The sequence below is a fragment of the Oncorhynchus kisutch genome, unplaced genomic scaffold, assembly GCF_002021735.2.
Source record: "Oncorhynchus kisutch isolate 150728-3 unplaced genomic scaffold, Okis_V2 Okis09a-Okis19a_hom, whole genome shotgun sequence".
NCBI classification, from domain to species: Eukaryota; Metazoa; Chordata; class Actinopteri; order Salmoniformes; family Salmonidae; genus Oncorhynchus; species Oncorhynchus kisutch.
In genome coordinates, this window is record NW_022261985.1 from 5,445,873 (window position 1) to 5,461,147 (window position 15,275).

The 15,275-nt window shown below is 47.7% G+C and overlaps 2 protein-coding genes across 8 annotated transcripts in view; one reads left to right on the forward strand and one right to left on the reverse strand.

Annotated features, from left to right (window-relative positions):
- LOC109882871 (coiled-coil domain-containing protein 146) overlaps positions 1-13,593 on the forward strand; it is a 51,616-nt gene extending 38,023 nt beyond the window's left edge. The window contains exons 17-21 of the mRNA XM_031815502.1: positions 7,349-7,477; positions 7,880-8,017; positions 10,771-10,872; positions 11,968-12,114; positions 12,491-13,593. Of these exons, the coding sequence (XP_031671362.1) occupies positions 7,349-7,477; positions 7,880-8,017; positions 10,771-10,872; positions 11,968-12,114; positions 12,491-12,691 (717 nt within the window). The 3' untranslated portion in view covers positions 12,692-13,593. The remainder of the gene's footprint in view (positions 1-7,348; positions 7,478-7,879; positions 8,018-10,770; positions 10,873-11,967; positions 12,115-12,490) is intronic.
- A 933-nt stretch (positions 13,594-14,526) lies between these two features.
- The window catches only part of LOC109884776 (gamma-secretase-activating protein-like), a 37,882-nt gene continuing 37,133 nt past the window's right edge, over positions 14,527-15,275 (reverse strand). For 4 of the 7 annotated variants that reach the window (XM_031815504.1, XM_031815505.1, XM_031815506.1 and 1 more), the window contains one exon: positions 14,607-15,162. In XM_031815504.1, coding sequence (XP_031671364.1) covers positions 15,062-15,162 — 101 coding nt within the window. In that variant the 3' untranslated portion in view covers positions 14,607-15,061. Of the gene's footprint in view, positions 15,163-15,275 lie in introns of all 7 variants that reach the window. The other 3 variants (XM_031815508.1, XM_031815509.1, XM_031815503.1) reach the window with 2 other exon arrangements.

The window sequence follows — 15,275 nt, forward strand, 5'->3', positions numbered from 1 at the left end:
CAAACCTTTTCTTATTGGTTAGTTCAGCTAGTCCCTCCCTGTTTCAGTCAGTTTTCTTCCGTTTAGTGCCTTGTGAATACGACCCTGTTGTCTGACGTCAGATAACACTGGACTGTCAGTCAAAGGGCAGGTCTCAGCATCTGACGGGAGGAAATGGATAGGAACCTCTGAGAACTGGTTGCTAACTCTGTCGTACTGTTGTATGGCAACATGGCTGCCCTCGCCAACATCTCTGACTGGAGAGTACTGTAGCCTAATGGGTCTCTGACTGGAGAGTACTGTAGCCTAATGGGTATCTGACTGGAGAGTACTGTAGCCTAATGGGTAGCTGACTGGAGAGTACTGTAGCCTAATGGGTCTCTGACTGGAGAGTACTGTAGCCTAATGGGTCTCTGACTGGAGAGTACTGTAGCCTAATGGGTCTCTGACTGGAGAGTACTGTAGCCTAATGGGTCTCTGACTGGAGAGTACTGTAGCCTAATGGGTCTCTGACTGGAGAGTACTGTAGCCTAATGGGTCTCTGACTGGAGAGTACTGTAGCCTAATGGGTCTCTGACTGGAGAGTACTGTAGCCTAATGGGTATCTGACTGGAGAGTACTGTAGCCTAATGGGTAGCTGACTATATGCCTCCTCAGATAGCTTCTCCATGACACCATCTGCCAGTAGGGACCTGACAAGGACACCCTGGAGAAAAAACACTTAAAGAGATGCTCCGGTACTGTTGTATACTTTTTATCCAGCAGTTCTGAAAGTAGCACCCATGAGTCAAAAGTGGTCCCCAAAAATGGTGTATTATGTCACATATGTGCAGATATGTGCACCACGTCATTGCTCTCTCTCTCTCTCGCTGTGTTGTGTGTGCGTCACTCAAATGGCGCAGGACTGAAGCTCATTGGCTGATACTCGATTTGCTAAGGGTCTGGCCCACATGGGGGGGAAATGTAGGGAAAATGGCACAGCACAGCTTCCAGAAAACAGTCGCTTTCGTGGCTAATTATGAGAGTAATCTGCTCATAGATTGTGCATGTATGAACTACATATTGACACATCCGGCCCAAAGCGGGAGGTTTAAAAAATATTTACTAGTCACCAAAGTTCCGGAGCATATCTTTAATGGATTCAATAGCTCAGCAGTGGTGGCTGGTGGCACTCTAAATCAGAGGATTGGCTGAACGGATTGAATGGAATGGTATCAAACCCATTAAACACATGGTTTCCATGGTTTCCTTGTGTTTAATACCATTTCATTCTTCCATTCCAGGCATTATTATGAGCCGTCCTCCCTTCACCATCCTCCTGTGATGTTCAGTGCTCAAAGGGTTAGAGCAATGCTATTAAAAACATTCAGCGGGATCCCATTTTCAGCCAGAATTTCTCGTGACTCCATCCAAGGCCAAATCTTAAACCTTAAAATCTGTACATTTAGATTTTTAGATCAGCAAATAACCTTAAATTCATTGCATTTTCTTATCAAATTGAAAAGAAACCAATAAATACTTTTACTCAATAAATTATATTTTTCAAAAATGTATAACAATAATCTGTACTCTTATATATATATTTTTTTAGGGGGGGGGACTGCAGTTCCACCATGACCCCACTAGGGGTTGCAACCCTGACTTTGAATACCACTGGGTTAGAGGGGAGGTTCATTAGCTACAGTGCCAATGTAACCGATCATATAACCCAAACACTGTCACAAAGGCTAAGTCTGAGAGAGACAGCCTCTGTTGCCTCATCAGACAGGTGGTATTTGAACTTTAATTTCCTGACCTCACCCATTGCTCCTAGTTACTGTAGTTAGCTTTTTACTAAGGGTGAATGAATTCAGAACTGTTCTAGGATTCCGTGCCTTGGTTGTTCCTCGGCTGAATAGGTGACCTTTGTCATTCCATAACCTGGTACTTTAATAGAGACATTCCTCTCTCTGTCTACAAGCCAGACAGGCCATCATTGGAGCCGGGGCCGGAGCTGAGGGTTGAGGCCTGGGTTGGGGTGGCATTGGAGCCGGGGCCGGAGCTGAGGGTTGAGGCCTGGGTTGGGGTGGCATTGGAGCCGGGGCCGGAGCTGAGGGTTGAGGCCTGGGTTGGGGTGGCATTGGAGCCGGGGCCGGAGCTGAGGGTTGAGGCCTGGGTTGGGGTGGCATTGGAGCCGGGGCCGGAGCTGAGGCCTGGGTTGGGGTGGCATTGGAGCCGGGGCCGGAGCTGAGGTTTGAGGCCTGGGTTGGGGTGGCATTGGAGCCGGGGCCGGAGCTGAGGCCTGGGTTGGGGTGGCATTGGAGCCGGGGCCGGAGCTGAGGTTTGAGGCCTGGGTTGGGGTGGCATTGGAGCCGGGGCCGGAGCTGAGGGTTGAGGCCTGGGTTGGGGTGGCATTGGACCCGGGGCCGGAGCTGAGGGTTGAGGCCTGGGTTGGGGTGGCATTGGAGCCGGGGCCGGAGCTGAGGGTTGAGGCCTGGGTTGGGGTGGCATTAGAGCCGGGGCCGGAGCTGAGGGTTGAGGCCTGGGTTGGGGTGGAATTGGAGCCGGGGCCGGAGCTGAGGGTTGAGGCCTGGGTTGGGGTGGCATTGGAGCCGGGGCCGGAGCTGAGGGTTGAGGCCTGGGTTGGGGTGGCATTGGGGCCGGAGCTGAGGGTTGAGGCCTGGGTTGGGGTGGTATTGGAGCCGGGGCCGGAGCTGAGGGTTGAGGCCTGGGTTGGGGTGGCATTGGAGCCGGGGCCGGAGCTGAGGGTTGAGGCCTGGGTTGGGGTGGCATTGGAGCCGGGGCCGGAGCTGAGGGTTGAGGCCTGGGTTGGGGTGGCATTGGAGCCGGAGCTGAGGGTTGAGGCCTGGGTTGGGGTGGCATTGGAGCCGGGGCCGGAGCTGAGGGTTGAGGCCTGGGTTGGGGTGGCATTGGAACCGGGGCCGGAGCTGAGGGTTGAGGCCTGGGTTGGGGTGGCATTGGAGCCGGGGCCGGAGCTGAGGGCTGAGACCTGGGTTGGGGTGGCATTGGAGCCGGGGCCGGAGCTGAGGGTTGGCATTGGCCCACTGCTCTTTACTGGAATCCATCCATAATGACCAACAGGCAGTTGATGTCCCCTGATGGCCCCAATGTCTCTGTCTGGATTCTGGAACCTGGCCCCAATAACTAAGGGGCAATGGCTTCTTATGGCGCCAAGTCTCACAGGGCTCTCAGTGCCCACTGGAGAGGATGGGTGGAATTGGGACCAAGTCTCACAGGGCTCTCAGTGCCTACTGGAGAGGATGGGTGGAATTGGGACAGACCTCCTCAACTCTCCAATCCCCGCTCAGCTGCTTTCTGACAGTGGGAAATTCTACCATAGTTTTGTCCCATTCTGTTGCCTTCCATCCAAAAATCAGTCAAGCCATTCATCCATCTATCCATCCACCCCTCTGTTCCTCAGCTGTGCTGTTGGATATGTGGTTTAGACAGTCAGGCAGGGGAAGACTGTGTGATTTAGACAGTCAGGGGAGACTGTGTGATTTAGACAGTCAGGGGAGACTGTGTGATTTAGACAGTCAGGGGAGACTGTGTGATTTAGACAGTCAGGGGGAGACTGTGATTTAGACAGTCAGGGGGAGACTGTGTGATGTAGACAGTCAGGGGGAGACTGTGTGATTTAGACAGTCAGGGGGAGACTGTGTGATTTAGACAGTCAGGGGGAGACTGTGTGATTTAGACAGTCAGGGGGAGACTGTGTGATTTAGACAGTCAGGGGGAGACTGTGTGATTTAGACAGTCAGGGGGAGACTGTGTGATTTAGACAGTCAGGGGGAGACTGTGTGATTTAGACAGTCAGGGGGAGACTGTGTGATTTAGACAGTCAGGGGGAGACTGTGATTTAGACAGTCAGGGGGAGACTGTGTGATTTAGACAGTCAGGGGGAGACTGTGTGATTTAGACAGTCAGGGGGAGACTGTGTGATTTAGACAGTCAGGGGGAGACTGTGTGATTTAGACAGTCAGGGTGATTGTGGTATTGGCAGAGAGGAAGTAAACAGCGTTCACAATCCACCATGATGTGATCACATTAAACAACAATGTGTTACTGTGAAACAGATGTATCTTATTCTCAGGCTGTTTACACTTCAGAGGGGAATGTGTCTGTTGTTAGAATGCACTTAAGATCACACAGTATCAAATATTAAAGTTTGTGTGTGAAATTCAATATACACTCTGGATAGCTTTCCTTGTACCAAGCCAGAAGCAATCTTTAATCGCTTCCAAATAAACAATTCAACTTTTTTACAGTACAGAGATGCCCTGGTTTATCAGTGCTCTGAGGGCGTGGGGGTTTTACAGTACAGAGATGCCCTGGTTTATCAGTGCTCTGAGGGCGTGGGGGTTTTACAGTACAGAGCTGCCCTGGTTTATCAGTGCTCTGAGGGCGTGGGGGTTTTACAGTACAGTGATGCCCTGGCTAATCAGTGCTCTGAGGGCGTGGGGGTTTTACAGTACAGAGCAACCCTGGTTTATCAGTGCTCTGAGGGCGTGGGGGTTTTACAGTACAGAGCAACCCTGGTTTATCAGTGCTCTGAGGGCGTGTTTTTTTTTATCAGTGCTCTGAGGGCGTGGGGGTTTTACAGTACAGAGATGCCCTTGTTTATCAGTGTTCTGAGGGCGTGAGGGTTTTACAGTACAGAGATAGTCAGTCAGGCAGTGAGACAGTTAGCCAACCAGACAGACAGTCAGTCAGTCACTGAGACAGTTAGCCAACCAGTCAGGCAGGCAGGCAGTGAGACAGTTAGCCAACCAGTCAGCCTGTCACTGTCAGCCAGTCAGACAGTCAGTCAGGCACTGAGACAGTTAACCAACCAGACAGTCAGTCAGGCACTGAGACAGTTAACCAACCAGACAGTCAGTCACTGTCAGCCAGTCAGGCAGTGAGACAGTTAACCAACCAGACAGTCAGTCAGGCTCTGAGACAGTTAGCCAACCAGACAGTCAGTCAGTCAGTCAGGCACTGAGACAATTAGCAAACCAGACAGTCAGTCACTGAGACAGTTAGCCAACCAGTCAGGCAGGCAGGCAGTGAGACAGTTAGCCAACCAGTCAGCCTGTCACTGTCAGCCAGTCAGACAGTCAGACAGTCAGTCAGGCACTGAGACAGTTAACCAACCAGACAGTCAGTCAGGCACTGAGACAGTTAACCAACCAGACAGTCAGTCACTGTCAGCCAGTCAGGCAGTGAGACAGTTAACCAACCAGACAGTCAGGCAGTGAGACAGTGACGTCCTCCAGTATGGGCCTCAGCATGCAGCTCTGTTTCTCTCTCTGACTGATGTGAGTGATGTGAGGGTGGTGTGCAGAGTGATTAAATCACATAGTAAATCATCAGCCTCTAATGTAATGAAGGTCTCAGATCCAATCTCTCACTCTCACATTCTCTTGTTCTCTCTCTCTCTCTCGCTCTCTCCCTCTTTTTCTCTGTCTCTCTCTTTCCTCTCGGTCTCTCTCTGAGGGTGGTCTCAGTCTACAGTACAGTCGTCTTTTAGTCCATCAGAGTTTGATTATTTAACAGCAGAGGCATTTGAAAGTCTCATTCCGTTGTTAGAGTCCATTGAGGATGTAGCTTAGAACACGTACACATTACATCACATGACACGAAGACACTGGAGACAGAGAAAGTGTGAGACTGTCTCTGAGCTGCTTACTTCCACTGGACTCCATGATCATATGAGATGTATGGTGTTAAACAGGTCTAATGCAGCTACGCTCGTCCTGTCACAGACCTGCTAGGATCATCCCTCCTTCATTAAAGGCAGAAGAGAAGACGTAAAGGAGCTTCCTTCCTCGTCCTGTCACAGACCTGCTAGGATCATCCCTCGGCAGGGTAGCCTAGTGGTTAGAGTGTTGGACTAGTAACTGGAAGGTTGCAAGTTCAAACCCCCGAGCTGACAAGGTACTAATCTGTCGTTCTGCCCCTGAACAGGCAGTTAACCCACTGTTCCTAGGCCGTCATTGAAAATAAGAATTTGTTCTTAACTGACTTGCCTGGTTAAATAAAAAATAAATACAAAATTAAAGGCAGAAGAGAAGACGTAAAGGAGCTTCCTTCCTCGTCCTGTCACAGACCTGCTAGGATCATCCCTCCTTCATTAAAGGCAGAAGAGAAGACGTAAAGGAGCTTCCTTCCTCGTCCTGTCACAGACCTGCTAGGATCATCCCTCCTTCATTAAAGGCAGAAGAGAAGACGTAATGGAGCTTCTTTTCTCTTCCTGTCTGTTGACCTCTTCTCCTCCCGATCAGCTCTGCTTCATTAGACAGCTTCAACTGGAAGAGAATATGCATCACACACGCAGAAGGAGAGGGTGGTGATGTGTCTCCCGACGGGTTCATTCATACCGTGGCGTGACGTGGAGCTCCATGCACGGACATTTTTAGAAACCATGGCTGTGTGAAAGATGTGCACATCCCAAATCTCCATTCTGGGGTCAACAGCTGAGTTACAGTAATTCTGTGAATAATGAGAAATGATATAATGGTTATCAGGATAGGAAACCTACACGTTATTAACCTGCAACTCATATTAATTTTAACTTGCAAATCATGCAGAAACAAACCCTATGAATGCTAATGGATGTAATGGTTACCAGGAAAGGAAGCCTAGTGTATCTGTTAAGCTGCTCGTCATGCTGACACAGGAGGTTGGTGGCACCTTAATTGGGGAGGACAGGCTCGTGGTAATGGCTGGACCGGAATCAGTGGAATGGTATCAACTACATCAGACACATGGTTTCCATGGTTTCCAAGTGTTTGATAACATTCCATTCGCTCCGTTCCAGCCATTATTATGAGCCGTCCTCCCCTCAGCAGCCTCCAATTGTCTCTGAATATCCTCATGGATAATAAAAGTCGACTTCTCCCTTCTTTTCTCCTCTCTTCTGTCTCCTCTCTTCTCCCTTCTTTCTTCTCTTCTCCTCTCTTCTCCTCTCTTCTGTCTCTTCTCTTCTCCTCTATTCTCTTCTCCTCTCTTCTCCTCTCTTCTGTCTCCTCTCTTCTCCTCTCTTCTCTTCTCTTCTCCTCTCTTCTCCTCTCTTCTGTCTCTTCTCCTCTCTTCTCTTCTCTTCTCCTCTCTTCTCCTCTCTTCTCCTCTCTTCTGTCTCCTCTCTTCTCCTCTCTTCTCTTCTCCTCTCTTCTCTTCTCTTCTCCTCTCTTCTCTTCTCCTCTCTTCTCCTCTCTTCTGTCTCCTCTCTTCTCCTCTCTTCTCTTCTCTTCTCCTCTCTTCTGTCTCCTCTCTTCTCTTCTCCTCTCTTCTCTTCTCCTCTCTTCTGTCTCCTCTCTTCTCCTCTCCTCTCTTCTCTTCTCCTCTCTTCTGTCTCCTCTCTTCCCGCTCCTGTCCTGTCCTGTAGCTGGCAGAGTGTAAGGAGCGTATGTTGGAGCTAGAGAAGGCCTTGGAGGATCCAGGACAGGAGAACAGGGCCAGAGAGCTGGAGGGGAAGGACCCATCTCCTGTTGAACTCACCCAGAAGATAGAACAGGTAAAGCCTACAGTACTGAAGCTGCTTTCCAGTCCTGCAGGCAGATTTCAGAACAGTGGGAAGGTCTGAGTCTAAACGGTCAGTGTATCTGAAGGAGACTAGGAACACAAACTATGCCACTTTTCTTGAGGGAAGGTGAAGTCATCAATCAAGATTACCACCAATTAATCATATCCTGTCATTATAATTGATTGAGGTTCAAGCTGTCTCATGTTAGTGTGTGTGTGTGTGTGTGTGTGTGTGTGTGTGTGTGTGTGTGTGTGTGTGTGTGTGTGTGTGTGTGTGTGTGTGTGTGTGTGTGTGTGTGTGTGTGTGTGTGTGTGTGTGTGTGTGTGTGTGTGTGCGTGTGTGTGTGTGTGTGTGTGTGTGTGTGTGTGTGTGTGTGTGTGTGTGTGTGTACAGCTGGAGGTTGGCTTGGCGGAGCGGGAAGAGCTGCTCCTGGAGAAGGACTTGGTGTTTGAGCAGGTGACCCGGCTCTCTCAGCGAATCAGAGCTAAGGCCGAGAACGGCAAGCAGGACACACTGCAGCTAGCCAAGAAGGTACACACACACACACACACACACACACACAGGAGGCAGCCAAAAGGGTACACACACACACACAAAGGAAGCAGCCAAGAAGGCATCTACTGCCAAGCTCATCTATTCACACACTCACAGTCGGGGTAGAGGATCTTGGAGCGTGGTGGCCCCATGTGCCTGGTGCAGCCTAGCAGACTGACTGCCCTCTCAACCCGGCTCCCTGCAGGGCCCAGCCCAGTGTCTCCTGGATGAAGTATCACCTGCCCACCAGGCCAAGGCTGTTAGTTATCTCAATGAGTCAATGAGCCATGTTACACACACACAGCCTCACAAAGACACACGCTCCCTAACACACACCCAGCCAATGAGTCATGTTACACACACACAGCCTCACAAAGACACACGCTCCCTAACACACACACAGCCAATGAGTCATGTTACACACACACAGCCTCACAAAGACACACGCTCCCTAACACACACCCAGCCAATGAGCCATGTTACATGGCTCATTGGCTGTTTATCTGGAGGATGTTAGATATCAGTTTATCTGGAGGATATTAGTTTATCTGGAGGATATTAGATATCAGTTTATCTGGAGGATGTTAGATATCAGTTTATCTGGAGGATGTTAGATATTAGTTTATCTGGAGGATATTAGATATTAGTTTATCTGGAGGATATTAGTTTATCTGGAGGATATTCGTTTATCTGGAGGATATTAGTTTATCTGGAGGATGTTAGATATCAGTTTATCTGGAGGATATTAGTTTATCTGGAGGATGTTAGATATTAGTTTATCTGGAGGATATTAGATATTAGTTTATCTGGAGGATATTAGTTTATCTGGAGGATATTCGTTTATCTGGAGGATATTATTTTATCTGGAGGATGTTAGTTTATCTGGAGGATGTTAGATATTAGTTTATCTGGAGGATGTTAGATATTAGTTTATCTGGAGGATGTTAGATATTAGTTTATCTGGAGGATATTAGTTTATCTGGAGGATATTAGATATTAGTTTATCTGGAGGATATTAGATATTAGTTTATCTGGAGGATGTTAGATATTAGTTTATCTGGAGGATGTTAGATATTAGTTTATCTGGAGGATGTTAGTTTATCTGGAGGATGTTAGATATTAGTTTATCTGGAGGATATTAGTTTATCTGGAGGATGTTAGATATCAGTTTGATCTAGAGGATGTTAGATATCAGTTTGATCTAGAGGATGTTAGATTGATCTGGAGGATTAGTTTAAGTGCACTATTGGGTGACTGAGTGTGTCTGAGTATATACATATTGTGTGTGTATTGGAGGCAGGGATGGAAATTAATGTAGCCCGCTAGCCCGAGGCTAGTACTGTTCAGACCAGGCTAGTACTGTTCAGACTAGTACTGTTCAGACCAGACTAGTACTGTTCAGACCAGGCTAGTACTGTTCAGACCAGACTAGTACTGTTCAGACCAGGCTAGTACTGTTCAGACCAGGCTAGTACTGTTCAGACCAGGCTAGTACTGTTCAGACCAGGCTAGTACTGTTCAAACTAGTACTGTTCAGACCAGGCTAGTACTGTTCAGACCAGACTAGTACTGTTCAGACCAGGCTAGTACTGTTCAGACCAGGCTAGTACTGTTCAGACCAGGCTAGTACTGTTCAGACTAGTACTGTTCAGACCAGACTAGTACTGTTCAGACCAGGCTAGTACTGTTCAGACTAGACTAGTACTGTTCAGACCAGGCTAGTACTGTTCAGACCAGACTAGTACTGTTCAGACCAGGCTAGTACTGTTCAGACCAGGCTAGTACTGTTCAGACCAGGCTAGTACTGTTCAGACCAGGCTAGTACTGTTCAGACTAGTACTGTTCAGACCAGGCTAGTACTGTTCAGACCAGGCTAGTACTGTTCAGACCAGGCTAGTACTGTTCAGACCAGGCAAGTACTGTTCAGACCAGGCTAGTACTGTTCAGACCAGGCTAGTACTGTTCAGACCAGACTAGTACTGTTCAGACCAGGCTAGTACTGTTCAGACCAGACTAGTACTGTTCAGACCAGGCTAGTACTGTTCAGACCAGACTAGTACTGTTCAGACCAGGCTAGTACTGTTCAGACCAGGCTAGTACTGTTCAGACCAGACTAGTACTGTTTAGACCAGGCTAGTACTGTTCAGACCAGACTAGTACTGTTCAGACCAGGCTAGTACTGTTCAGACCAGACTAGTACTGTTCAGACCAGGCTAGTACTGTTCAGACCAGGCTAGTACTGTTCAGACCAGGCTAGTACTGTTCAGACCAGACTAGTACTGTTCAGACCAGGCTAGTACTGTTCAGACCAGGCTAGTACTGTTCAGACCAGGCTAGTACTGTTCAGACCAGACTAGTACTGTTCAGACCAGACTAGTACTGTTTAGACCAGGCTAGTACTGTTCAGACCAGACTAGTACTGTTCAGACCAGGCTAGTACTGTTCAGACCAGACTAGTAGTGTTCAGACCAGGCTAGTACTGTTCAGACCAGACTAGTACTGTTCAGACCAGGCTAGTACTGTTCAGACCAGACTAGTACTGTTCAGACCAGGCTAGTACTGTTCAGACCAGGCTAGTACTGTTCAGACCAGACTAGTACTGTTCAGACCAGGCTAGTAGAACATGTTCCCAACTACCCCGCCGACTAGAGAAACTCTGTCTTTTCAAATATCATGTCAGTCTGGCTGTCTATCTGTCAGTCTGTTAGGCTGTCTGTGCGTTAACCAACCCCCTCTCTCCTCTCTCTCAGGTGAATGAGTTGCAGGGCCGTATCAAGGAGTCAACCAGGAGGATGATGGCCGTGGTGTCTGAGTTGTCGATGCGCCAAGCCAGCGCCATGACCCTGCAGCAGGTAAATAGGAGACTATTTTAGATTGACCAGCATTTCCATGTCCCATACTGTAGATCCCTGTAACCAACTGGGACCAGGCTAAGGTCAAGTCTAAGGATTATACTGTAGATCCCTGTAACCAACTGGGACCGGGCTAAGGTCAAGTCTAAGGATTATACTGTAGATCCCTGTAACCAACTGGGACCAGGCTAAGGTCAAGTCTAAGGATTATACTGTAGATCCCTGTAACCAACTGGGACCGGGCTAAGGTCAAGTCTAAGGATTATACTGTAGATCCCTGTAACCAACTGGGACCAGGCTAAGGTCAAGTCTAAGGATTATACTGTAGATCCCTGTAACCAACTGGGACCGAGCTAAGGTCAAGTCTAAGGATTATACTGTAGATCCCTGTAACCAACTGGGACCAGGCTAAGGTCAAGTCTAAGGATTATACTGTAGATCCCTGTAGCCAACTGGGACCAGGCTAAGGTCAAGTCTAAGGATTATACTGTAGATCCCTGTAACCAACTGGGACCAGGCTAAGGTCAAGTCTAAGGATTATACTGTAGATCCCTGTAGCCAACTGGGACCAGGCTAAGGTCAAGTCTAAGGATTATACTGTAGATCCCTGTAACCAACTGGGACCGGGCTAAGGTCAAGTCTAAGGATTATACTGTAGATCCCTGTAACCAACTGGGACCAGGCTAAGGTCAAGTCTAAGGATTATACTGTAGATCCCTGTAACCAACTGGGACCGGGCTAAGGTCAAGTCTAAGGATTATACTGTAGATCCCTGTAACCAACTGGGACCAGGCTAAGGTCAAGTCTAAGGATTATACTGTAGATCCCTGTAGCCAACTGGGACCAGGCTAAGGTCAAGTCTAAGGATTATACTGTAGATCCCTGTAACCAACTGGGACCGGGCTAAGGTCAAGTCTAAGGATTATACTGTAGATCCCTGTAACCAACTGGGACCAGGCTAAGGTCAAGTCTAAGGATTTCCAACTTTTACAACATCATCCTCTTTCCCTACATCGATCTACCCAAGCACAACTATCCTCCTAATAATCTTCCTCTTCCTGACATGCCATGTTGTGTTGATCCCACCCCTGTCAGGAGCTGAAGGAGAGGGAGCTGTTCCTGGACACCTGCCACCGGCGCCTGGACCAGGGTCTGCCCCCCTCTGAAGACCTGGAGCAGGAGTGGCAACACATCCTCAGGGATGAGCAGCGCAGACAGGCCGACCAGCAGGAGAAAGACAGGGTCAGTCACCCTCCATGACCCTCTACCACAGGACTTTGAATTAGGGATAATTCATGGAGGAATTCATAAATGTTGAACTTGATGCTGAACTTTTGTACTTCTACACTGATAAGTTAACACTGCATTTAACACTTTGACTGTCTGGCAATCAGATAGAAACGTTTTATGTAGAAATAGACGTACCTCTCTGACATGTAGCGAATGAGGAATCTTGTCAGCTCTATTCATGGTATTTCTATCTGCAATGTTCAGTACATTGAGTCCTGTTCTCTCCAGTACATTTCTAGATACTCTTTTAGATGTACAGTATACCATGAGTTAAATACCAGTATATGGTATACTATGTTGAGGACCTGGATTCTCTCCTCTGTTACAGCTGGTGGAGGAGGAGGAGAGGTCCCAGCTCCCTAGTGGGGTGTACACCACGGCCGAGGCCCGACCCAACGCCTACATCCCCCTGGGGGACACCCTGCCCCTGCCCAAGCCCTACGGAGCCCTGGCCCCCTTCAAACCCTCCGAGCCCGGCACCAACATCAGGCACATTCGCAAGCCTGAACCAAAACCCATTGAGATATAGACCTGGACCAAACCCATTGAGATATACTGTAGACTTGGACCAAACCCATTGAGATATAGACCTGGACCAAACCCATTGAGATATGGACCTGGACCAAACCCATTGAGATATACTGTAGACTTGGACCAAACCCATTGAGATATAGACCTGGACCAAACCCATTGAGATATGGACCTGGACCAAAACCCATTGAGATATACTGTAGACCTGGACCAAACCCATTGAGATATACTGTAGACCTGGACCAAACCCATTGAGATATACTGTAGACCTGGACCAAACCCATTGAGATATACTGTAGACCTGGACCAAACCCATTGAGATATACTGTAGACCTGGACCAAACCCATTGAGATATACTGTAGACCTGGACCAAACCCATTGAGATATACTGTAGACCTGGACCAAACCCATTGAGATATACTGTAGACCTGGACCAAACCCATTGAGATATACTGTAGACCTGGACCAAACCCATTGAGATATACTGTAGACCTGGACCAAACCCATTGAGATATACTGTAGACCTGGACCAAACCCATTGAGATATACTGTAGAACTGGAACAAACCCATTGAGATATACTGTAGACCTGGACCAAACCCATTGAGATATACTGTAGACCTGGACCAAACCCATTGAGATATACTGTAGACCTGGACCAAACCCTCTAGTACTACATCTAACCCACCTAGATCTATCTGGGACTATAGAGTGACAACATACATTTAATCAACATTTAACTCAGTTAAATTTCTATTGGCACGAATAGCACTCCATATGAGATACTTGGGTTACCAGTGACAGGACAATATTTATAATCTAGGAGTGTAGCAGCCAATCATCATAGGGCCTTTAGATTCTCAACACAAGCTCATTAAACAGCAGGTATATTTGAACCTCGTCTGCTGTCTTGATCCTTTTTCCTTCCTGAGAAGCGGAGCAGGGAGCGTGCCATGCATCTGGGTTGGATTTCTGCTGAAGTCAGAGGCACGAGGTCTTACTGGCAACACTGTAGCTGTTTCTGTTTACCCTCCTCCAGTAACCTAGACCTCACAGAGAATCCTTCAGAGGGATTTCACTGATGCTTCTTTACATTTATGGTAAAGGAGGAAGAGAAAGTGGAGTGTGTGTGTGGTAATGAGTTACATTGGAGTTTGTGTGTGTGTGTGTGTGTGTGTGTGTGTGTGTGTGTGTGTGTGTGTGGTAATGAGTTACATTGGAGTTTGTGTGTGTGTGTGTGTGTGTATGGTAATGAGTTACATTGGAGTTTGTGTGTGTGTGGTAATGAGTTGCATTAGTTTGCTTGTTTGTGTGTGTGTGTGGTAATGAGTTACATTGGTTGCATTAGTTTGCTTGTTTCTTGTTTGTGTGTGTGTGTGTGTGTGTGTGTGTGTGTGTGTGTGTGTGTGTGTGTGTGTGTGTGTGTGTGTGTGTGTGTGTGTGTGTGTGTGTGTGTGAGTTCTGCGATTCTGAGAATCAAAGTTTGGCTTTGGGAGAAGTATGCCTGGTGTTCTGACTTGTGGAAGCATCCAAACCAGTGACATCAGATATTCTGTAGAAAGCCTGTTAATTTCCTGAGCGACTGTATCTGTGGAGTTAGCCAGGTCTCAGTCTGTTCCCTCAGCTGACAGGGTGTGTCTCTGACTGTCTCAACCATAACAATCCACACTGCAGCAGAGTGGCTAACATTAGCATGTGATGATGGGATAATGCACTTATTTATGGTTGACTTATCTGTCCCTTAATGTCACTGTATGAGTCATAGAGAATAGTGTCAATGTGACGCTGCCACGGCTATCATGAGCGGTCTTATGGAACGAAGACAGACAGTTGTTAGAAACATGCAACAAATATTTTATTTTATGTTTCTTTGATGCAATATGACTTTACATGTGTAAACATGACAACAAAAATCCCTTTTCCTGTTTATTATTGTACCTGATCAACACATTTCCTGCATTCCACAGAACGGTGTTATTCCTGAAATCTAACCATGCATCAGTTCCTCTGAAATGGAAATATACAGACATCATACAGGACACATGTTGTGGAAATTCAGACACCTTCCAGAGAACTTCCCTTCTTACTGTAAGAGCCTCATCCATCTGGTCTGTGTGGGAAGGTTGAGCAACAGGCAGAGGGCAGAACTATTGTCACCAGACCCATTGTTCATCAGAATCTGATGTATTTTCATAGATTCTCATGTATTGGAATATTGAGTGATCAACATTTAAAGTGTAATTTCAAACAGTCCCCGAACTCTGACACAGTCCCCGCTCACTGAGTACTAGTGGAATATGGAGTGTTGAGTGAAAACTTGGAGCCTTGACCTGCTCCCCCTCTTTCTTCACCTCAGTCTCTCCCTCCCTCACTTGTCCTGGAAGCCCATCAGGATCAGAGTCTGTTTCAGAGCCGTCTCCTCCACAAACCTGGCATCCACATTCTCCTGCTCCTCAAAAGGGTTCAGAGCTGCAGCACAGAATAGACACACCATCAGACACCCACACACAGTACACACACACAGAACACACAGTTTGGCTTGGCTGTTTAATAAGCTAGTTTCACTTGTGGAGACAAAATAA